Source organism: Sus scrofa, chromosome 6 (genome assembly GCF_054392235.1).
Source record: "Sus scrofa isolate SSC_HxYL_T2T_F1_AM1 chromosome 6, Sscrofa_HxYL_maternal_Yorkshire_Landrace_v2.0, whole genome shotgun sequence".
NCBI classification, from domain to species: domain Eukaryota; kingdom Metazoa; phylum Chordata; class Mammalia; order Artiodactyla; family Suidae; genus Sus; species Sus scrofa.
In genome coordinates, this window is record NC_139388.1 from 168,715,101 (window position 1) to 168,739,068 (window position 23,968).

Below are 23,968 nucleotides of genomic sequence, written 5' to 3' on the forward strand. Positions count from 1 at the left end.
TCTAAGCGTTGGCCAAGTCACATCTCCCCGTGGCCCAGCTTCCTTCTCCATAACGATAACCAGAACTCCTGGACACCTGCACATGATGTCATCCTGGGCTCTGGGCTGGGGAAGGTTCCACAGGTTATTGCCCTCGCCGCCTTTTAAAGATCATCTTATCTTCTATAACCCTCACGACAGCTCTCTGAGCTAGGTGTTCTTTCTCCATTCTACAGATGGGGAAACTGAGGTTCAGCGCTAAGTGACTTGTAATATTTCACCATAAAAGAATGAAGCCAGACACCCTCCATGGGCCAAGACGATTGCCTCTCCCTCCCTGAACTCAGATGTCTAGGCCACAGTTCAGATCCTAGCCCCTGCCACGAATTAAGCCCAGATCCCTCCTCCACGCCTAGGCTTTAGCTGCTCTTCTCATCAGCTGGGCTCCAGAGAGGACTCTAGTGCCAAACTGGCTTCAAACTCAGGCTCCACCCCTCCCTGGATAATAACACTGGGGAAGTTATTTTCACTCTCTGAGCCTCAGTTTCCTCTTCTGTAAATTGAGGATAATATTAGCACCAAGCTCTTAGGGTTGCTCCTGAGAACTAAATGAGTTAACTGTGTGCACATGGCTTAGAGCAGTGCTTCAAGAACATGATTAAAATGTTACAGGAGAACGGAATTTTAAACTCTCAGTTGACACCAGTTCTGCCCTCTCGCCCCATCCCCCCCCCCCCATTTACATGCAGGCAAACGGTTCCATTTTAGAGCAGGAAAGAGAACTGGCCCTTGAAAGCCGGGTATCCAGGACACTGGATGAATGAAAGCCGGGAAGGAAGGGTTGGGAGTGATGCTTTTAATGTTGTCGCCTTGCTGGGATGACAGCCGCTGGAGAAAGGTGTCTGCAAGGCCGGGGGGGACTGAGCTGGTGGGGAGCCCGGTTCCCGAGAGGCCTCTGGATCAGTAATGAGGCGGCACCGGGCTGCCGGGTCCTAGACAGAGCGCCCAGCTCTCTCGGCGGCGCATTCCGGAGCCAGTCCCAGAGCCGCGCGGCCGGTGCCCACTCCCTGCGGTGAAATTGCCAAATTAAAATGAATCATTTGGCCCATAATGGCCGAGGCGCTTATCGGGGGCGAGCGGACCCGCGGCAGGGCCTTATCTCCGCGGCGCACACGGCCCCCGCGCGCCCGGCCCATGCTAACGAGGCCTAGGACGTGCGCGGGATTAGCGCGCGGCGGAGCCGGAGCCCCGCGCGGCGGGGGCGGGGGCGGGGGCGGGGGCGGCACCGAGGACCGGGCCTCAAAATGGCCACACGCGTCCCCCCGTAGCGGCAAAACGTGAGCATTGTGGCCGTTTTTCGGGGGGAAGGCAACCTGCCACGGCCCTCGGAAGTCCCCATCGGTGTCCTCCCTCTGTCGCCCGCTCGCCGAAGAGCTGTCGCTGCTCTTCCCTCGATTTCTTTCGATGGGGGGCCTTTTCCACGGACGCCCCTGCGCTCGCCGCCGCCGCCGCCGCCCCTCCCGCCTCGGAGACTCTCTTCCTTCCTTCCCCTTCTCCTTACGCAATATACAGAAATGCGCGAGGCGGTGGTTGGTTTTCATTTCTTCTTGGTGGTTGTGTGCATGCGGTGGGATGGGGAGAGTGCGTGTGTGCGCTGTGGGCAGGGTCGACTTCTTCCGAGTGTGGTCTTCTCGGTGATAGGTTGTGTGTCCAAGTATGCTCGTGTCTGCGCTGGTTGGTGTGTAGATTTGGATTCTTCAGGGCCCTGCTGCCTTTTCTTCGTTGTATATATTTATGCTCGTTTGCCTCTCGACTTGTGTGTTGGGTTGCGTGGCCGTTGCGATTGTGTTTGGGGGGTTTCGTTGTTGCATCGGGCCGTGCGAGCCTTACTACGTTGGGTTGTGCGGTCACGAGAGATTGCGTTTCACCGATTTCGTTGTGTCGTGCTGGACAATGTTTGGAGCTGAGAGAGTCGGCCTGCGGGGCAGTGTTGCGTTGTGCCTGCTTAGCTTCCCTTCTATGCGACTGGACAGCGTGTGGCCCAGTCCACACCGGGTTGTGTGCCTGTGTGCTTGTGTCCTTTGGACGCGCGTTTGTAAATCGCTGGGGGCTGGAGGGGAGGGCAAGCGAGAGAGAGATGGAGGCGCAAGTTAAGGAGGCGGCATGGGGGCGGGGAGAGGGATTTCACGTTTTATTCTAAATTATGATGTATTCGGAGGCCAGCGTCGGCTTGGGTAGGCAGACGGAGCCCGGATGGGCGGCCGGCTGCTCCGTCCGGAGGCCAGTCTGTGCCTCGGTGGTGTTGGATGAGTTTGTTAGTGAGCGGGAGGTGCTTCCAGGCTGGAAGCGGAGCAGCGCTTGCGGAGACCCGCGCCTTCACGCCGGGGGTAGCCGCCGGCTTCGGTTCCGCGGCACTGAGGCTTTGTCCATCTCTGGTCAGTTTCGCGGGTAGGGCCTCGGGGGTCTGCGGGAGAGGCCCGGAAAAGACAATGGGCGCATACTCCAGGCCTCGCGCCTCGGGTGGGGACCCTCGGGATCATCTCCAAGGAACATTTTTCCACCCCTTCCCTGGGTGAGCGACATCCCCGCGTGGGGCTGGTACCCATCGCATCGATGACTGGGGCCGGGCTTCATGGCGGGGCGGGATCAGTGTTGCCCTAGCTGCGGACGGGATTTTGTTTTGCTAGTTTTGGGGGTTGCTAATGTCATCATCATCATATTTTAATTAAAATAATCGTCCAGGAGCCAAACAGCTTGTCTCTTTTAGCTTCTTTGGAGTGATAAAGCAATACCGGTTTCCTCCCACTAGAGCTGTGTTTTAAGTTGCTGGGTTTGGGGGAGGGAGAGAAAATGGGGGGGGACACAGAGACTCTGTCCTAAAGCAGAAATTAACCAGGCAGGGGGTAGATTCCCCTTGTTCCCATTCCCCGCCCCATTTGGATTGGAAGAGGAGAAGGAAAATCTCTGGCATTGGATTGAAACTGAAGGGAAGAAATTATTACTGTATTTCCACTAAAGCCAGGGCAAAAAGAAGGCGGACCTTGTAATTAATCTAAGACTTCGATGTGTGACCATAAATGAGAAGATTTGGGCAAAACAAATTAAACAAAACCCCCCCAGAGGGGAAATCGAAAGCCAGCCTAAATCTCACTAGGCTACATCCTAGGAAGCCGTATTGGATTCATTTTTACCCCCTTCCTTTCCTTGGTTATTGCTGCAAGGAATTACTAGAATTCTCCCCTACTCTGCTGATCTGGATACATAGTGAAAAATCGAAACTCCTGTGTAGAGATGGTTGAGGAAAAGGCGAGGGCTTTTCTTTCTTTTCCTTTTCTCTTCCTCCTCCTCCTTTTGTGTGTGTGTGTGTGTGTGTGTTCCTCTTAATCAGTAGGAAGAAGAAAAGGGACCCGGATACATCAGATATCCCCCACCTCCCCCAATTCTCTCAGATCTGCGCCTTTCAAATTGTATCCCTTCGGGAAAGTAGCCTTTGGAATTGGGTTCCGGTTTCGTTTTGGGCTGGAGATGGGCAAGTGGGGGTCGTGGAGAGAATGAGGACCTCCGGAGGTTCCGTCCCACCCAGCAGGGTCTGAAGACTGGATTCCCTTTTTCCGACACACGGTCCCCTACCCACCCAGGCCAGGCTGCTCAGGACTCCGCGCTGTGGCTGCAGCTCCAGCCCGACTCGGATTCCGGGCCAAAGGCATAGACAAGTCAGTGCTGAGAAAACAAATGGCCACACTGAACCAGACATCCCTGTTGGAGGGTCCGATAGTGTTCCCGGCAGCCGGCAGCGGGGCTGTTGTTGTTGGACTAAATAGTTATTCCTGATTGGTCAGGTGTAGGGTTCTTTTTATGGGGGTTCAGGGGAGGCTTCAGACACCTGCAGGTTGGGGGCGGAAAGCTGCTGGCGGCTCCCTGGGCTGGTTGGTGAGGACATGAGGTAATTCCCAGCCATTGACCCCCATTTCTCTCTCTCCCTCCCTCTCGCCCTCCCTCTTTCTCTCCACCCCCATCTTTCCTGGAAACTGGCTCTGGGCGCGGCAGACCGCCCAGGACCACACCGCGGCCTAACTGTCGGTCTCTCGGTGAGAGAGGGGGGGAAGGCAGAGACCCCTGTGCACTCCCGGACCTCGGCTCCCGCCCCTCTCCCGTGGAAGGAGTGGAGATCCTATTCAGAGGGGCCGGTCTCTCTAAATATGCCCCAGGTGAGTTTCTGGCGAACGGCAGCGGTGGTGGTGGCGGTGGCGGTGAAAACAGTGACCAGGAAGGCCTTGGGGTCTGGCCTGGGGTGGAGAAAGCTCAGGATGGAGGACAGGCCGGTTTCAGATTGGGGAGGGGGAGGGGGGACAAACCCAGAGCCAGGAATCCAGAATCGGACTCTGCCGCTCGCTGACTGTGGCCTCTGTGCTGCTGTGGCTTCCAGCCGACCTCTTTCTTTTTTTGATCCTATGTGAAAAACAGCTAGTTGGCCTTAGTCCCTCAGGCTGCTCCTGTCTGTCCCGGTTCTGTGCACGTTTTACCAGGCTCATAACTTCGGGACGGCTATATCCGGGTAGTGCAGGCTGAGTGCCCGGGCTCTGGCAGGAAGAAGGCCGCAGCCGTCCTGGCTAGCGCACTTCCAACTCGGGTGGGCCCTGACTGGGGCCTAAGGCCTAGAGCAGGGCCGCGCTGGAACCACCGCTCCACTCCAGGAGCAGCTGGAGAGTGGTTCTGTTCACTGGTGATTTGGGCTCGCCTGGAGGTCATGCGGGTGTGGAGGCCATCCGAGGCATGGAGGCCAGGCTGGGGCATGGGGAGACGGGGTGGCCTGTTTCCACATAAAAGATTTTTCCAGCTGGGAAATCAGGTGCCTTCTCCCGCCCTACCGCCCAGGAGCCCAGGGGTTCCCCCTGTTTTGTTCGGGCACCCATGGAAATGATCTGGCAACAGGAGAGGAGGAGCGGGTCTAGGGGGCTTCAAGGTGGTTCTTGGCCACACAAAGAGTTGAATAGTGAGTCTAGCGCTGTTCAGTTCGGAATCTTCTCCTCGCCCTACAAATAAACAAAAACCACTCGGGCTTTCCTCGCAGTATTCTTAAGGAAAGCCAAGCGATGAGGTTTAGTCGCTGACCACTGAAAGCCCTTGTGAATTCTCGGGAGGCTTCCTTCTGAGCCGGGACCCCTGGCTTGGGTGATCCTGGTTGTAGAAGAACCAGCCGGGTTTTCCTGAGGTCCCAGGAGGGGTGGGAAGAGGTTGGCCAGAGACCCTGGGGACCAATCATAGGTTTCCTACCAGGAGCTTCAGAGATATAGATATTTCGAGGTGTCTGGAGAGAGCATTTGGGGCCAGAATCAACTCATTTGTTAGACTTGCTCCCCTTGCCCCTGTGGGATCCGCTCCTACTCAGACCTGCAGACTTAATCAGAAGGTATAAATGTGTCATAGAGGAGAGCTTGCGCTCACTCTGTCGATTGCAAGATGAACCATTTGTCACTTGGTTAGACTGGGGCTGAAGCACATGTCACTGGGCACCCAGGGGTGCCTGGGGACAGTAAGGTAGGGAGCCAGCCCCTTGGGATCGTATATTTCACCAGAGGATGGTGTATTTCTGGTGCATTTCACTATTGCAGGTGAGGCAGTCTCCAACAGTATACCTCTGGTGCATTTGTAGTGGCTGCAGTGTCTTGTCGGTCCCATCCTGTGGATGCAGATCTATTGTTTCTGCATAAACTCACTGCCAGTGAAGTGTTGCCGACCCACTGCCTTTGCCGCGTGGGTACGCCAGGTCTGGGAGAATTTTGTCATTTCCAGGCAGAGCCCAGGGCACTGGCAGGCCCAGCGCAGGAGTGTAATCTGAATGTCGATTCTCCGTCAGAATCTCTGCCTGGTGGCAGCTAAGAGGAGCTCTGGAGGAGGTTTCAGAAGGTCCAGTCTCTCCTCTTGGGGGGAAGGATGGTTCCCAGGCTGACTCTGGTCCAAAGCAGTGCAGTGGCAGAATGGCTGCCAGGAGTCATTAGATGGACTTTGCTTGGGGCTGAGTTGGCTTCTTGTGTATTTGTTTTCTGCGACAAAATACCGTGATTATATAATTCTGACCGCAGAAACTTTATTTTTAACATCTTACGAAGCCTGTCAAATTGACTATCTTTTTATGGTTTTATTAAAACAACTCACTAGAATTGCCACACTCTGGATCCAGAGTCGCATCGTTTTTCTGCTTTCATTCTTGAGAGAGGAGCGGGGCTGGCTCCGCCAGCACCAAAGCAGGACTATGGAAGCCCTAGGAGGAGCAGGAGAGGGGAGTGGAGCCTCTGCCTGCGGTCACCCTGGAGTGTGGTTGTGGAGGAGAGGCGTGTCCTTGGCTGGGGGTGGGGGGTAATATATGAGAAGGCGTGCAGGGGAGGATAGCAAAGAGAGACTGGAGTTCTGGTCCCAGTCTGTGGCAGACAGCCGACTGTGCATCCCCTTGCTGGCCCAGTCTCCCCGTCAGTCATAATGTTTACTTGAGCATTTGCGCAACGCTTTTAGATGCATAAATGAGGCATTCCTCCTGTTTCCCAGAGGACAACACCCAGGCGGGAGAGAGGGGTGGGGGTGTGCTGGAGCTCAGGGGCCTTCATGACACCCCTTGCCCCCACGCTCCGGGATGGGAGCCCAGACCCCAGTGGCTTCAGGAGCACCCTGCGAATGTCCCGGCTCCACACCCCCCTGCTAGACCCCACCTCACTTCTGAGTCGCGTGGAGCAGAAGGAGTGTGCAGGGAGGTAGTGGCGGATGGGTTTCTTCCCTTCCTGATGTCCCATCTCCAGTCCCAGTGGGAGAAAAGGGCCATTGGGGTTTCTGGGGGCTGCAGAGAATACAGGTGGATTAGCCCAGTAGGACAGACACCCCCACGGGGTGGAGGTGAATTTGTGTTGAAAAGTGGGCTGGTTCCTCCGGGTAATTCTCTGCCAGTTCTGATCTCTCTTGTACCCTCACCCAGCCTCTGGGTGTATGTGGGTGGCAGGAGGCTGGGGGCAGGTATTGCTGAAAAGCAAGGGAGGTTCAAAAAGCACCCCACCTCCGTGCGACAGGTTCCCCGCCAAAACCAAAAGGGGGGCGGGAAGAACACGGCCGGGGCATGTGTTCCCTCCTCTTCCCTTGCGGCCTGAGACAGGCACCGGCACCGGCTGATATTTCTTTCTTGCCTCTTTCTCCATTTCCTTCCTCCTTTTTCCTCCTCGGTTTTTCTTTCGCTGGCTGTATTCCTTTTCTTCCAGTAGCTCTGTTGTCCTTCTCCACCTCCGTGCTTTCGGCCCTCAGTCTGTCCGGAGGCCCCCTTCCCCTCCCGCCCCAGCCCCTCGGGTGAGTGTGTGTCCACGTGGCGCCGAGTCTGTCCGCCTCTGCCCACGCCTCTTCCCCACGTCTCGGTGCGGGGGTTTCTCTCGCTGCCCCTCACCCAATGCCCCTCGCCCGGACCCCCCCCCGCCACGTGGGTGGCTTGGGGGCGGTGGTCTGAGCTGCCTTCCGCTTGTCTGTCTGTCTGCCCGCAGGATGACGGAGCAGCCGCCCAGCGAGGCGGCACGCAGTGACCCCCCGCTCGAGGGACGGGACGCGGCCGAGGCCCGCATGGCCCCCCCGCACCTGGTCCTGCTGAACGGCGTCGCCAAGGAGACGGGCCGCGCGGCCCCCGCGGAGCCCCCGGTCATCGAGCTGGGCGCGCGCGGCGGCCCGGGGGGCGGCCCTGCCGGCGGGGGCGGCGCCGCGCGGGACTTAAAGGGCCGCGACGCGGCGGCGGCGGCGGCCGAAGCGCGCCATCGGGTGCCCACCACCGAGCTGTGCCGACCTCCGGGGCCCGCGCCCGCGCCCGCCTCGGCCCCCGCGGAGCTGCCGGGCGAAGGCCGCATGGTGCAGCTGAGCCCGCCGGCGCTGGCGGCCCCCGCCGCCCCCGGCCGCGCGCTGCTCTACAGCCTCAGCCAGCCGCTCGCCTCCCTCGGCAGGTCAGGGCCGGCGGAAGGGCGAGGGGGCAGGCGGTTCGGGCACCGAGGCTCCATCTCCGCGCGTCGAGAGCCGGCCGCCCTCCTCGCGCACGACTGTGCGGCTGGGCGCGCGGAGAGAGGTGGGGACGGGAGGTTTTACACCTGTGGGCAGAAAAGGCTAGGCTGGAGCCCCGTGCAAGGGAGGAAGGAGCTTTCTACACGTGTGTATGTGTGTGTGTGTGCGCGCGCGCGCAGGCGGCGGTGTGTGTTGGGGGGAGGGCAGCGGGTGGGTACCTTGTGCCTGCCGCGTGCACGGAGCACGGAGCACGGAAGATGAGGCGGAGGAGTGCAGGCATGCGGTTGGGTGTGAGCAAAAGCGCGGGGCGCTGCGGGGTGGGGGTGGGCGGGGGACGCGTGAGTGTGAGTACCAGTGACTGAATGCACTCCGCCGGAATTCTTCTGGAAGCTGCAGCCCTCCGTGGACAGGTAAGAGAGGGACATCTGAGGGCGGTTGCCAGAGGGCTCCCTCCCTCCTCTGAGTCTCCGGAGCCACCTGGGGAATGGGTGCCCTCTCCCCTCCGGAGCCCCCCTGCTCCTAGCGGCGACCTCTGGCGCCGACCTGTACTGCCTTTGGTGCGAGGGTGTCCATTCCCCTGCTGGGGCCACTGAGATGGCGGAGAGCTGGGGAGGGGACGGGAAGATGAGGCAGGCAGGAAGGCACAGTATGGGACAGTAGGCGAGTTTGCCGGAGAGGAGAGTGCAGGGTGGGTGGTGGGGAGGGCAAGCCAGCGGGGGTGCTGAGTCAGGGTTTGCTGTCCCACCGTCTTTCCAAGGGCTCCATAGGGCAGCAGGGGTGAAGGTGGGGTGAGGTCGAGAGGAATGGCCTGGGTGCCCTACTGTGGTGCAGGAAGTGCGCACTCCCAGGCCCCAAAGCCGAGTCTGCCTGTGTGAGCAGCTCTTTGGGAGCGCAGGTGTTTTGTGGGGTGTGTGCTTGTGTGGGGGAGGGGAGTATGTCTGTGGGGGGTGTGCATTCACTTTTGGGTTTGCTCCATGTATTCACCTCTGATTCTGTGTGTTTCTGTGTGTGTGTGTGTGTGTGTGTGTAGGGGTATGTGGGTATATGATTCCTCTCCCCTTGCTTGTCTCACGCAGAGAGTAGGGTGTTGCATGTGTGTTTCATGCTCTTTCTATCCCCAGTTAGGGTGTGGAGGGACCAAAGTTGCCCTTGTTTTTCCAAGAGTGGGGGGGCTCGAGAGCACTGGGGAGGCTCACTATGGAGCCTCTTTGTCCCCTCCACCCACGTGTGATCTTGTGATCTGCCCTCTCCCTCCTGCAGTGGGTTCTTTGGGGAGCCAGATGCCTTCCCTATGTTCGCCACCAACAACCGAGTGAAGAGGAGACCCTCCCCTTATGAGATGGAGATTACTGACGGTGAGTCCACCCCCCAACACACACACACACACACACACACACACACACACACACACACACTTCCGTACTCACTCCCTTAAGCTGGCAGAGCTCCCGAAGGAGTTTCGGGGGGACTCCTCTCTAGGAGTCTCATATAGATGGGTGAGCTATCTAGGAGCCCCCACCTGTCAGAGTCCTGTCCCTATTGCCCCGGGGTAGAAGAAGCTGTAGGTGGGGCTGTGGGCTGCCACACTCAGTCCTGGGAAGAGGGGGCATGGGCGTGAGGACGCATTGTGGCCTTAGCCCAAACCCCTGCCATCAATTGTTGTCCCCACTCCAGCTCCATTCCTGCATTGGCAAGGATCCCCGGGTAGGGCAGAGACACGCGCCGCCCCTGGGTCTAAGCACCCACCCCCAGGGATTCTCTGTACCTCCTCCTGAGTCCTCTTGGGCGTCTGGAGCCTGCTCCCTGGCTGGAATTGCATCTTTAAGACCTTTAAGGGTCTTGTCTCGGGTCCCTACAAAGTGGGGCCGTCTCGTCCCTTTTTCCACACTCAGGGCTGAGGCTTGGAATTCCCTTCCTGACATCATAGATTCTACCCTGCTCCCTCCCTTCCCCCAGGGGGGCCTCAGCACTGCTCATGGGAACTACCTGACAAGTCTTTGGCCCTGAACTTGGGGACCAGTTGGACGAGTGGGAAATTTGGAGTGTCCCTTCCCTCTTCCCAAGGTTGATCAGCTGTAGCAGATGGGGTCCAGCACCAGGGGGCAGGAGAGTAGGCTCTTCAGAGCCAAGGAGCTTCCTGGAGCTCCCTGTGCTGCAGCCTGGCTGAAAGGCACTGGAGGCCTTGGAGCCAGACTGGGATTTCTGCAAGTTGCTGCTGGGGGTGGGAGGGTGGGGTGGGGCGCGTGTGGAGCTTCTGGAGTGGAGCCCTCTGTGGTCTTCTGGACAAGGAACCAGACTTCAAAAGACCGAGCCGGCCTGGGCTCATGGGTGTAGGACCAAGAGGGGAGGGTGTTGGGGTGTCAGTGCTGCTGGGTGAGAGACAGGAGGTGGGTGACCGAACAGGTTATAGGCAAGACCAGCCCTGAAGTCCCGCAGGGAAGAGGCATTTTGAGGCGTTTCTACAAAGGGCAGAGACAACAGAAATCAGGCACAGAGGAGAGGAAGAGGGAGGGGGCCAAGGAGCAAGGTCCAGGGGGAGCCGAGGCGTGTAGAGAGGCCATTACCCACAGATGATGCCAATATTTACCAAGCACCCACTCCGTGCCTGGCCACAGAGAGACATAGGACGCAGAGGCACGGGCAGATTCAGGAAAGGGGAAGTGTGGCGAGGTGGGAGCTCTGGGGGGCGGGGGACCAGAGAGGGACAGACAGAAACGGAGGTGAAGGGAACAGTGGGGGTGTATGTCCACAAAACTTTGAAACCAGAGATTTAGCCAAAAAGAGTCCATAAACATGGAACCACCGCAAGGTCCAGAGGCAGGACCCGATGACGATTCCTGTGGCTGGACTTTCCCAGGCCTCCGTTGTCTCATCAGTAAAGTAGGGAGAAGAATAGCTTCCTCACAGGCTGTCGAAGGCACGCAGTGGGATGAAGCACATTTAGGCCCTGACGTAGGGCCCCTTCTGGAGTGAGTCTAACTCCAGCTGGGATGGACCCGTATCGCCCCTCTCCTACCTAGGCGCCCCCTCAAGATCAGCCTCGGAGCAGGCTCTGGCCCGCCCACGGCACAGCCGAGGGGCTCCCCTCTGCCCTGGAGGCCAGAGTACAGCAAGCTGTCCCCTCTGAGGACAGGGTAGGACTGCCCAGCAGGTGGGCTGTGTTTTCCAAGCCTGGGTCTGGCCTTTGGCAAAGAGTCAGCTGGGCTGGGGCCTGCCGAGGTTTGGAAAGGCAGCTCCAGAGGCACTGTGGGCAGAGGCTGAATGATCCTCCCTGGGGAGAGCACGGTGTGTGTGTGTGTGTGTGCATGCATGCACGTGCGCGTGTGTGCACGTACTCACACACACACACACGTAGGAGACATGGTCAAGTCGCATGGTCGGCACTGATGCGCTGGGTCTCAGAGGCGAGGGCTGCCTCTGTCCCAGCCGCAGTCTCCTTAGCTGTGAAATGAGCCCTGATCTGGGCGGAGGGCTCTCATGTACCCAGCCTTCCCCATTCTGAAGTCTGGACTATGGTCATCGGAAGAGGGCAAACAACTGTCCCAGGACTGGCACTTCCTTCGGGGTGCGTTCCTCCAGTTCCTTCCTTCCTGAGGACTGCCAGGAGCCTGGCTCTGTGCCTTGGTGTTGGGGAGGGAAGTGGCCACCCCGGCCCCGGAGCCTGGGAGCACTTGTGGGGCCCTCCTCTGTCTTTCCCGACTCTGGGAATCTCAGGTCAGGCTTGGACATGTAATGCCATGCTTTGTACACCGTAGGTGCTCCATACTTGCACCCACCACCGCTGTTCTGCACGTCTTAGTATACAAGCGCTAGTGAGTGCTGGCCCAGTCTGCACACGTCGCACTGTCGACACACAGGGACAGAGGCAGCCCTCAGAGGCCTGCCCGGAGCCTCCCGTGGTTCCTGTGCGTGGCGGTCTCTCCACTCCTGTCCAGGAAGCCCACGGCATAGGTCATTTCTTCTCGGAACCTGCTCTCTCCCCCAGTCCCCTACCCGCCAGTGTGATCAGTTAGTCAGAAACTATTTGCTGAGCTCCTACTCTGTGCTTCCCATCACCCTTAGAATAAAATCCCCACACTTTACTGAGCGGGATCTGGACTCAGCCTACTCTCATCTCCCCTTCGCTTATCTAGCCAGGCTGGCTTCAGCTATTTTCCAGCTCAGAGGCTTTGCACATGCCCTTCCAGCCTCTCTTCCTGGGTCTGGCTGGCTCTTCTTTAGCCTCAAGTTCTCCCTCATAGATGTCACCTCTGCCAAAAGGCTGGCTCCAACCGCCTCAGCTGAATGTGGTCACTCCTTCCCTCTTTTATTTATAGTCAACCTCCTGTTTGTCCTTTGTTTGCTGTTTGTTCATCTGTCATCCCCATTAGTGTGTAAGCTCCACGAGGGCAGTTCTGTCCTGTTCATGGTTGCTCCTTAGTGCCTAGCCCAGTGCCTGGTTGTCACTAAATAGCTGATGAATAGATAATAGTCATGAGCATTTACCGAATGTTTAGTTGGAGCCAGGTATTGTCTTAAATACGGGTGTTAGTTGTCAGACCCACATGAGAGTCTTATGACTTGAGTCACTAGTATTATCTCCATCTTATGGATGATGAAGTTAAGGCACGGAGAGTTTAAGTAATTCGCCCAAGTCACCTTCTAGGGAGTAATAGCCAGGAATTGAACCCAGAAAGTCAGGCTCCAGAGTTTGAGTTTCTAACTATTCCTATATGGCCTCTTGGCACAAGTGAATGAATGAATGAGTGAAAGAATGATATATGGTTCCTGTCTTCAAGTGTCCTACAGTCCAGAGAGGGAGGTGGGCATGAAACATGCTGTAATGATCAAGAGTGATGTTGATTATGGGATTATTGGGCCATGGTGGTGGTTGGTTAATCTGTCTGGAGGGGCTAGCGGAAGTTCTCAGAGAGAAGGATACAGACGAACTGGGTTTTGAAGGATGAGTAGGAGTTTTCTGAATAAAGGGAAAGAAGGCATTCTAGGTTTCTCAAGTTTTAGGATGCACGGCTTCTCTTCTTCCCCAGGGGCAGTTTCCAGCCCACTCTCCTAACCCTTGTCCTCCTGCCTCCAGGTCCCCACACCAAAGTTGTGCGACGCATCTTCACCAACAGCCGGGAGCGATGGCGGCAGCAGAATGTGAACGGGGCGTTCGCTGAGCTCCGCAAGCTGATCCCCACACATCCCCCAGACAAGAAGCTCAGCAAGAATGAGATCCTCCGCCTGGCCATGAAGTACATCAATTTCCTGGCCAAGCTGCTGAACGACCAGGAGGAGGAGGGCACCCAGCGGGCCAAGCCTGGCAAGGACGCCGTGGTGGGGGCTGGGGGAGGGGGGGGAGGGGGAGGGGGAGGTGCGCCTCCAGATGACCTCCTGCAGGACGTGCTTTCCCCGAACTCTAGTTGTGGCAGCTCCCTGGACGGGGCAGCCAGCCCAGACAGCTACACCGAAGAGCCGGCACCCAAGCACACGGCCCGCAGCCTCCATCCCGCCATGCTGCCTGCCACCGATGGAGCCGGCCCCCGGTGATGGTCTGGGGCCAACCCAGGACCAGCCGGGAGGGGGCCCTCAGGCTGCTGGGACCGTGGGCTTCAGGGCACGTGGGGTGAGGATTGGGCGGCTCTGAAGCAGGGCGTGGACTTCATGAGCTTTCCTTGATGTCTGAACTTTCCTTGATGTCTGAGTGCCCCTGGGGCTGGCTTTCCCGGTTCCTGCCTCAGTAGGAGGACCGAAAAATGAAGCAAAGTGGTAGGTACTTTTTATGAAGACGGCACAGTCGTCCCCTTTTCCAAATCCCTGAGACTTCTCAAGTAAGAGGCTCGAGCAGCACTGCTTTGGGCCTGGGGCGTGGGAGCCCTGTCTTTGCTGAGACCTGGGGTTGTCCGCTCTCTCCTGAGGCGTCTGGCAGCCTCGGCCTTGCCTGTAGCCCTTCCCAAGCTGGCTGGGGTGGCTTTTGTGGCCACACCGTCCAAGTATATAGGTACCCAATAGCTGCCCATTTCGTGGGCCCCATCTCCACCCAGGCCCCTGTCAGTCCATCCAGCTTGCCCGCTGCTGCAGAGAGCCACGAGCCTCGAGGTGCCTTCTTCAGGGCCTGGTTGAAGAAGACGCCCCGTGGACAGCCTGATCTCGACTAGCTGGGCCGGAGGGTCAGAAAACCCAGGAGCCCTTCCTTCTCATGCGGGGGATCGAAGCTCTGCTTTCTCCCTGCTCAGACTTGCCTTCCTCATCCTTGTGGCTCTGCGGACCGGGTCTGCCGCTGTGAGCCTGCCTTGTGGGCTTTGTGCGAAGGCAGAAAAAGGAGACATGATGATGAGAGTGAAATCGAGTAAGAGCTGTTTGGGGCACGTGGGCTTCAAATCGTGGTGATGTCTCAGAGCCACCTGCTTGCGTTCTCAGTGACACTCTGCGGTGGGTGCGGGGGGCAGAGACCGGGATGCTGGGGAGGGTGCTGGTGCAGAGAGTAGATGTGCAGCTCTGTTGCATGTTCTCCTGGGTGCTCAGAGGGACCCTCCTGTGGCAGGATGTCTGTTTGCTGGTGGTCTGGTCTGTATTCTGAGACCAAATTGAGAGCAGAGCCCGTCCTGTGAATTCCTGGTATTGGGGATTGTGCTTGACTTCAGTTATCTGCAGGATCTCTAGGTCTTGATAGGACCCAGGATCTAGCCTGGTGCCCAGGGCCTGGGGAATCAGGGAAGACCAGGCCTTGGCCGAGACCCAGGCACACATATACACACATGTTCACTTCGGCGTCCCTGGATGGTGCAAATTTCAGTCATCAAGGGTGTGTCTGGGAGGCTGGCTTAACCCAACACGAGCGCTCCCTGCCAAAAGTTGTACATGACATTTTTGTAAATCAAATCCTCATCGTTCATCTTTTAAAGAAAAACTACCACAAGTCCTTCGGTAAAGTGGAAAATCCTTTTGTGGAATGGCCCCCCGCCCCCTCATTGAACTCGTGTGTCCGTCCAGATGGTGGGAGGTGGTTTGCAAGGCAAGGCCTGCCTGTGACCCACATCCCGAGCCCGTGGAACAAACCACGCACAAGCCCTGTACACCTGTCACTGTGCCCTCAGGGCACCCCAGCCAGCCCTGACCAGGCTCTGCTTTGAGGTCGGAGGGAAGATGATGTTTTGGCTCTGCCCTGTCCACAGCGGTGTGGGCTTCAGCCTGGTGGCTTGCCCTCGCCATGGCAGGGCCTGGGGGACAGCTGCATGCACACGGGGAATGAGCTCTGCCCCCCTCCCCTTCCTTTCAGGTTGTGCGGTCCAGCTCGTAGGGGTGGGAGCAACGGGGTTAATGCTGGCAGCGCTCTGTCCCATTTCACCCCCCACTCGTACTTGGTTGACCATGAAGACTGCTTCCTTTCTGATACTTGGAAGCTCCTGTGAGGAGCCCCATCTGACAGAGCACCTGTGCCAGGTGCTAAGGCCGTGTTTGCTTCCTGGGGGCTCAGGGTGACATGGAGTGAAAAGTGGCCACCGTGTGCCTGGGAGGATGGGCTTTAGGAGATGGGTCCCCCATTCTATCAGGAACTCAAGCTTCTGGCTCTCTCTTTTCTCAGACTTGCAGTGCGACCTGCAAGAGTTCTCTCTCTGCGTGTCGGTGTCTCATAAATACCCTGGCTCAGCCCGTCTCCCCGGGCCGTGGTGTGGACGGAGTGGAATCATGCACGTAGAAGCATTTCGAGAGTGTGAGGCACTCCGTTGCCCTCAGTATCATTCCTGCAGTGGGGTTTCCCACCCTGAGTCCAGGACCCAGGCGGTGGGCCAGGTTGCCTGACTGCCCAGCATTTGGGTCATGCAGGTTCTAAACCACAGAAGCGCGCGTCAACTAGACTCTCCTCATTTCTCCAGATGGACCTCATTTCTGTTTTATTCCAAGGCAAAGGCACAGGAGGGAGATGAGAGACAGGATATGGGAATGTGGGCAGAATCGGTATAAAGTGTCACAGCTCCCCACGACCGGCCCGGGTAGGGATGGGCCACGTTTCATGTCTTTGTTAAGAACTCGAGATAGAGCCACAATTTTGATTTTCGCTTCCAACCCCCCGCCCCCCAGCACACCCTTCTCTTTCCTTTGGCTCCTCTTCATCCGTGGATATTCTTCATCCGAGAAGAATATCTGTTTGAAATGGGGAAAAAATGTAAAGGTAAAAAGTCACGAGGCGCCAAGGGTGATCGCAAGTGACCGGAAGTAATCACACCTTTTAAGAAAAACTCATGTGCTTTTCTTCGTAGTGGCAAACGACGAGATGGTACAACCTCTATCCCTTTCCGAAAGCAAAACAGAGGGCACAGCATCTGTAGTCAGCCGACAGCTGGCTGGGCCTTTGGGGGTGGTCTCATCGTACTTGTGATTTCAGTGGTACGTGGCCCCCGCCGAAGGCTGGCCCCCACCCCCCCACCCCGTTCGGCCGTGTACATAACGCACTGTTCCTGCGGGCGGGCCCGGCACTTTCCGTCAATGTTGTACTGTACGTGATGCATTGCGTTGGTCTCTGCATTTTTCTGCAGAAGAGGAGTAACCGCTCCGGGTACCTTGACCTTTGTGTAGCCCAGAGGCCAACACTGTGGGCGTGTGACTCTTTAGCAACAAAACCCATGTGGTGATGACGTGTGTGTATATATAAGGATATATGGGGAAGATTTCTAAATAAAAGTTTTACAAAGGGGCCTGGGCTCTGTGCTTGCATGTTGCGCCCCTAGGGCTGAGAGGTGGGGCGTTCGAGGAAAGCCATGGCGTGAACCTCTCTCCCCTGAAATGGGGGCTCCAGGACTCCGCTGTCCCCTCCTAGGGTGGGGTTCCCCCCCCCGCCCCTGCCCTGAGGCTCCCCACTTAGGGTTCCTGTTCTTTCTTCTCTGCCAGGCCTCACAGAGGCTTCTCAGCACTGTGCATCCATGCTTTGGGCTTGGGGCCTCTGGGCAGAGTCCCCTCTGTGTGCTGGGTTCAGTGGCTTTTATCATAGGTTCAGGACAAATTGAGATCTCACCAGAGGAGGGTCCCAGGTTCCCCAGCGACTCCGTGGAGGCCGCTGCTCTTATGGAGGATTGGGGTGCAGGTCTCACATGGGGCTCAGGGACAGCAGCTGAGGCCTTGGGAGCCGTGAGTGGAGGCTCGTGGAAACGCCGTGCAGAGGCAGGGGCTCTGGGTTCTGGGGAGGCCTCTGCGTGTGGCCTGTTGGATCTTCAGGAACCTACCTCAGTGGGTCAGGTAGACATTTCCAACGAAGTACCAATCCTTCCTTTTTTCACTCATTTAACGAATATGTGTTGAACCCCTACCATAGGCCAGGTATTGTGCTAGGTACTGGGGATCTCGCAGTAAAGAAAACCAAGACCCTTGCTCATTTGCTTAAATTCCAGCAGAGAGACAGTAACCACTCGGACACACACAGCCATAATGAATATGTTGGTTGTGTGGTAAATTAGGGGGGTTGGTATTAAGGGAACCGGGGTCGGGGGGTCAAGGGGCTCACAGATAACTTTGGTTTTTTTGGGGTGAGGCTTGCTCAGCCCCCCAGGCTCTGATCTTGGCCGCTCCTGTCCTGGGCACTTCCAGCTGTAGCTAGGAGGGCGAAGGCAGGACCATGCTTGGGATACTGCTCTGGCCTGCAGGGAAGCTCCTTGGCTTTTAGGAGAGGCCAAGTATGCCTCTTCCCAGCCCAGGGCGAGGAGCTCCCTGGGCAGATAGACGGTGAGGCTTGGGCGTGGAATGGGGAGTCTGCTGGGCGCGGCCTGTGGGTCTTGGTCGTGCTGGTGGGTACAGCCACCCACCACCTGAGGAGCAGCATGGCAAAGGGACGCGTGTGAGACAGACAGACGGGAGACAGGGCAGGGCAGTCAGAGGAGCAGGAGAGTGAGCGTGGTGTGTCAGAGGCTAAGGCCAGAGGTGTTCAGGGTGGAGGAAGTGGTTAGCCAAGCCCACGGCAGCTGAGAGGGCAAGCGAGAAAGCGCCTGAGCGTGTCGGCTGGATCTGACCACGTGAAGGCCATGGATGACTTTGGTGAAAAGAGCAGCAGGGGCGGGTGGAGGCAGCCTGCCTGGACCCAGACTCGGAAGGGAGGAGTACCCACGTCTAGAAGGACATTTAGGAGGAGGCAAGGCCGTCCTTGTCCAAAGAGCTCAGGACAAGCTGAGCCTTGCGGCCACCAGCCAGAGACCATGGGGCTGTCGCCTGCCCAGCCTGGCTGGGCCCTCGGGGACCGTCTGGCTGGTGCCCCATCCCCAGATGGGGAGACTGAGGCCAGAGAGGAACAGAATCTCCTCAGAGCCGCAGGTCCCATGAACAGGGACAGCAGTGGCAGGCAGGGCAGAGTCGGGCCTCCTGCCTCCTGGGATCTGCCGTGTCGGTAATGGGGAAGGATGGCCACGGGACCCCGCCGGACGGCCCCCTGGTCTCTCCAGCCTCTTTTCTCACCAACCCGCCCTGGGTTCTCTAGCCTGGCTGTTCTGGGCTGCAGTTATCTTTAGCTGTCTAGTTTTTGCGGTTTTGGTTTCCATCCATTTTCTGTTCCCACCCTCTTCATCTGGTTAACTTGTCCTCAGCGTCCCGCAGACTGTCCTGCCTCCCTGGGTCCCCTCAAGCCTTCCTTCACTTCGCTGGCCAACCTTTGCCTACTTGTCTGCTTTCCCACTAAAACACGAGCTCCTTGAGGGTGAGTCCGTGCCTGAGGTGTCTCTTGGCCTCCAGCACCCTGCCTAAGACCTGGCGTGGGTCCCTTTCGACATGTGCTGAGTGAAGAGGTTCCGCTGCCTGGACTCTCCCAGCGTGGTGCCAGTGTCAGTGTGGATGCAATGAAAGGGCGGAGGGATGGGTGGGCGGGAGGCTGGGTCCTTCCTGCCAAGATGCCCTCCGCCTAAAACCGCAGTCCTAGGCTGGTCGGGTGCACAAGGACAGCTCTGCCCCTTGGGCTGGCAGAGGGCCTTGGGCAGCTTTGGTTGGTGGCTGGGGAGGTGGGGTACTAGCTTCCTCGGGCTGGGCTCCTGCAGCCTGGTTACCGCACTGGGCCCGGGCTGGGGTGAGATGGGGGCTGGTTATCTGGTCCATCCAGAGCAGCCTTGCCTCCCCACGCTGCCCACTGCCCTCTTTCCAGCTTGCCAAACAACCAACTGCTCCTTCAGGAGCCCGCCCTCCCCGCCTGGCCCGGTGGTGCCTGTGACCAGCCTGCTGTGGCACTGGGCGCAGTGTCTAGCAGTAGAGGCTCAGCTGTCATGACTCAGAATAAGGAGAGGAGTCTGGCAAGGTCTCCCAGGCGCCCTCTCTGTTGTCCAGAGGAGGAAACGAGGCTTGGAGAGAGCGTGGGCTTCACCAGGACTACGCAGGACTTGAATTCAGGTCTAAGTCCAGAGCCGGTACTCAGGGCCCCCAGGAGAGGAGGAAGAGGTTGCCAATAGGTACATGGTGCTCTTGGTGCAGAGAGGCCCAGGCTCTGCTGGGGGCAGGGAGCAGCTCCGCTTCTCCGGAAATCTGGAGCTGGAGAGCTTGTCTGTAGCAACAGGCTCAGTTGAGGATGTGCTTGTGGGCTGTGGACACAGGTGATGTGGTGTCAGCTCAGGGAGGGAGAGGTCAGGACGCAGGTGGGATTGAGCAGACGAGGCAGCTTGGCCATAGAAAGAGCCTGGCCTTTAGAGGCAGATTTTACTGGATTAAGTTCCAGAGCTGCCATGTCTTCTTGGTTTTTCTGTTTTTTGTTTGTTTGTTTGTTTGTTTTGGTGGCAATCCATGCCACAGCTGCAACAATGCCGGATCCCTTAACCCATTGCTTCAGGCTGGGCATCGAACCGGTACCTCTGCAGTGACCTGAGCTGCTGCAGTTGGATTCTTTTTTTTTTTTTCCTTTTGTCTTTTTAGGGCTGCACCTGTGGCATATGGAGGTTCTCAGGCTAGGGATCTAATCGGAGCTGTAGCTGCTGGCCTACGCCAGGGCCTCAGCAATGCCAGATCCAAGATGCATCTGTAAGCTACACCATAGCTCACAGCAATGCTGGATCCTTAACCCACTGAGCAAGGTGAGGGATCGAACCCGCAACCTCATGGTTCCTAGTCGGATTTGTTTCTGCTGTGCCACAACAGGAACTCCTGCAGTTGGATTCTTAACTCATTGCACCATGGCAGGAACTCTGACTGCCATTTCTTATCTCTGCTGTGTGACTTTGGGTAAATCAATTAACCTCTCTGAGTCTCGGTTTTACTGTCTGTTAAATGAAGTTATTAAAGCCTCCCGTATAGGGCTATATGGGGTTTCACTATAACGTATGTGCTTGTGTTTTGTAGAAAAAAACCATTGCTATTGCTGGAAATGGGGTTGGGATAGCACTGTCCTGGGAAGGGCAGGGGAGGGAAAGAGGGCAGAGGAGGAGGTGGGAACGTTAACCACTCACAGCAGCAGGAACTCCTCTGGACCTGCCCCGTGCTGGACAGTGCCGGGGCGCCAGCGAGGGATCCTGCCTCTCCCTGTCCTCGTGGGGCTCCGAAGGCTGGGTGGAAGTAGGATAGAGGGGGACAGATACAGAGCATGACAACCCTGGAGGCAGGTTTGTGAGAGAGGGGCCCACTGGGTATGGGAGACCTGGCTCTGGCAGCCGAGGCCCAGAGTAAGTGTTTTCTGAATTGAAGGAGCCTGAGGCGGAGGCTGGGGAAGGCTTCCTGGAGGAGGTGCCATTTCCTTTCTTTTAGGTGCATTGTAGGTTGGCACAGCCCGAGCCCCAGCATCTTTGCTCAATGGCAGATGCGAGCTGCTCCAGAGAGGCTGGTCCTCTCTCCTGGGGAGGATGCTGGTCCAGGCCACCTGGGCCAGGGCGGGGCTGCTGGAGCTACCCACTCCAACCCCACATTCCCTCGGGCTCCTCCTTCTCTCCCTACCCACTTGGTCCGAGCCCTGCCTCCCTCCCCAGCTCCTGGCCTTCTCCGTCCACACAATAACAGGATGTGATCCGTTCACAGAGAGGAAGTGGGGAGGACGGGCAGGGCTGATAGTGAGTTTCTGACTCTCTAGGCTCCACGCCTCTCCTCCCTCCCCTTTGGACCAGCCTCAGAGGCTGCCTCCTCTCCCAGGCTCTGCCTGCCTGGGAGTCTCTCCAGGTTCCGGAGGGATGGGTTTGGGGTCTCCAGGCTCGATTCAGGCCGGTGTAAGCCCATGGAGAGATACGCTCTGCCTGCCTTCTAGCTCTGGCTTTGCTGGACCGGAGACGCCTGTTAGAGACACGGAGATTTGGAGAGGCTGGCCTGACAAGCTCTGGGCTCCAGGGTGGTTTTTGGAGCCTGAGCTTGAGGGTGGGCAGGTGGGCTCCTCAGGGCTTCACCTCCCACCTGTTTCTGCCCGAGCCTGATCTAAGGCTCGGGGCAATACAATCCAAGAGGTCCACACCAAGCTCTGACTGCTCGGCCTTGCACAGAGAACGGGCTAGGCTGCCAGATGGGGAAACGGAGGCTCCGAGAGGCAAAGAGCTTGTCTATACCCAGCATGAACTGGGGGCTAAGCTGGAGCTAGAACCCAGGTGTCCTGGCCCCCAGCCTGGAGCCCTCTCATCCCTTAGGCCAGCGCTGCCCCTCGGAGCTCTGTGGTGATGGGCGTGTTTTTACTCCGGCATGGAAGCCACTCCGCGCATGTAGCTACGGAACACTTGAAATGTGACCAGTGCTACTGGTAACTGAATTTGACATTTTCTTTAATTTGAATGAACTTTAATGTAGACCTGTTGCAATGCCTCCCCTCCCCACCCCTCCCAGGGAAGAGCAGGTTTTGGTAGAGCGGGGGCCAAGAGTCCCCCAGCCCCGCACCTGGGAAGCTTGGGGAGGCGATTTGGGTCACCAAAGGTTAGCCTCACCTGCGCACAAAGGTCATACCAAAGGGCTGTGCTTGCAGCGCCGCTGTCCCACTGCCTCGTCCCGAGAACCCAGTTTGAGCGGACAGTCAACCCCGGGTTCCAGAGGAGGAAAACTCCAAGATCAAGGCTAAGTGATTGGGCCACGATCGAGTGGCTGAGAGAGAAGCCCAGCTGGGATTGTGACCCCGGCTGTCTGGGGAGTCAGTGCCCTCACCCCAATACAGGTGACTCCCCTGCATACTCCAGGATCCCTGGGGGAGGCACTGCCCAGTCTCAGGCTGTTGGGATAAGAGCGCTGGGAGGGGCCGTGGGAGGAGGAGGGTGCCCCCCACCCCCATGTTACTCTGGGCGCTCCCCGTGACAGAGACTCAGTCGCTCCCTCCTCAGTCGCATCCTGCAGATGGTGATCTGAAGATAACACCCCTTCCCGCCCCGCATGGCCCACACCCCCTTCTTCTCTCGTAATTAACCCCGCCCCCTGCCCCCGCAAGACCCCTGGTGTTTCTGAGACCCAGTGGAGCTGCGGGACCCGAGTAGAAAACCCTTTCCCACCCCGTGCCTCTTGACAGCCCAGCCAGCTGAGACCCGGGAGCCATGGTCCTCAGCCCTTCCCAGCTCCCCCTCTGCAGCCTGGGACCTGCGATGCTCCTGGGTCCCAGGCTTTGCGGGGATCTCGGGGGGGGGGGGGGGTGGCTGGGCCTTCTGCCCTCTGGCCGTTCCCACACCGTCGGCCAGGTTCCTTCTCCGGCGCTCCGCCCCCTCTCCAGCAGTCCCCCAGGAGCTGCTTGCGTTCAATGGGCTATCAGGCTTCCTCATCACTCTCACGCCCCCTCCCCACTACCCCTGAATCGCTGGGATCCAGACTCCAGCCACAGGCACTCCCAGCCCCAAGCCCCTGGGAGATCTCTCCCAGGACCTCCTGGGACCTCAGAGCTCTGAGGCCCGCTACCTGCCTTCCACGCTCAAGACTCTAGGTCCCGAGCCTCTGATTCTGTTGTTCGGCAATGGTGCCTTCTAGAGCAGCGATCCAAACTGGGGGCCACGCGCTGCGACGGCCCTGGTCTGCATTCATACGCGACTCTGTCGAGTCTAAAGACAGGCAGAAGCCGAAGTCTCTACGAGCCTCAGGTTCTGCACCCTAGGAGTGGGCACTCAGGGATCACACACTTCTCCGACTCCCTTTGGCTTTTTTGGCGGCTGCAGCAGGTTCCATGAGGCAAGGCGAGGAGACGCTTACGGGATGGACAGGAAACGGGGGGGGGGGTGCATGGCTTGGTTATTTATTTATTTTTTTGAGGAGAGGCAGGCAGTGTTGGCCACGGGCCCCTTCAGGGTTCACATCTGCTCGGTTGGGGCTCGGCCAAAGCTGGCCTGGCTGGCCCAGTAGCCTGGCTGCGCTGAGGGGGGACCAGGCTGGCAGGCTGTCTGTATGATGCTAATGAGGGCAGTGGCAGGGGAGGAGGGGGAGGTACCGCTTTTGTCTTGCACTTGTCCTTGCTGGAGGGTCCTCAGAGAGAGACAAGGGGCCCTCCTCTAGACCCAAGTGGCCGTGATTAGCCTGCCATCACTCACTCTGATGGCTCCCAGGGCTTTAGCGGGGCGGGGGTGGACAGAGTTTTGGGGAGGGAGGGGGGAGCAAGCATGGTCCAGGGTCCCTTTCCTGTGTCTTCCAGGGAATGGCCTAAAAAATAGGCTAGTTTCTGATCCCAGTGAGATTCTCTTGCCTCCGTCCTCTCTTAAGGAGCTGTTGAGCTCCTTACTTTCCCACCTGTAAGCCTTTGTGTAAACCTGAGATGCACTCCCCCTAGACTCCCAGACCCAGTAAGAGTCTTGTGTGTTAAACTTTGTCTGAGGCTGCACCTGCTGGCTCCCCACCCTTGGACTGGGGTCTCTCCTATTTCTGAACTACAGAGCCCCTTAACCATATCTGGGTGCTGCTTGCATCTGCCTGTGTCTGAGTCCTGGCCTCATCGCCCTATTTGTCTGTGAGCCAGTCATTGCTTGGACGCCATGTCACCGATCACTGGTGCCAGTGTGTGTGTGTGTGTGTGTGTGTGTGTGTGTGTTGAGGGGGGTACATGGGTGCTCAGTAAATATTGACTGAGTTATTTCATCAGATCCTCGGGGTGAGTGGACACAAATGG

The 23,968-nt window shown here is 57.9% G+C and overlaps 1 protein-coding gene across 8 annotated transcripts; it reads left to right on the top strand.

The window, feature by feature from the left end:
- Positions 1–1,263: 1,263 nt before the first annotated feature.
- TAL1 (TAL bHLH transcription factor 1, erythroid differentiation factor) lies at positions 1,264–16,669 on the top strand. Of its 8 annotated transcripts, none has more exons than XR_014808397.1 (5): positions 1,264–1,316; positions 7,494–7,940; positions 9,256–9,350; positions 13,070–14,323; positions 15,560–16,669. XR_014808397.1 is itself a non-coding variant. In XM_005656173.4 (5 exons), the coding sequence occupies exons 3-5, from the start codon at positions 7,495–7,497 to the stop codon at positions 13,522–13,524; spliced, it is 996 nt and encodes a 331-aa protein (XP_005656230.1). In that variant the 5' UTR covers positions 1,264–1,568; positions 4,027–4,187; position 7,494; the 3' UTR covers positions 13,525–16,669. The 8 variants fall into 8 exon arrangements, 4 of the variants coding, with proteins under 4 accessions (XP_005656230.1, XP_013844356.1, XP_013844357.2 ...); XR_014808399.1 differs by having other exon boundaries at positions 16,236–16,669; XR_014808398.1 differs by having other exon boundaries at positions 13,070–13,743; positions 14,019–16,669.
- Positions 16,670–23,968: the final 7,299 nt, after the last annotated feature.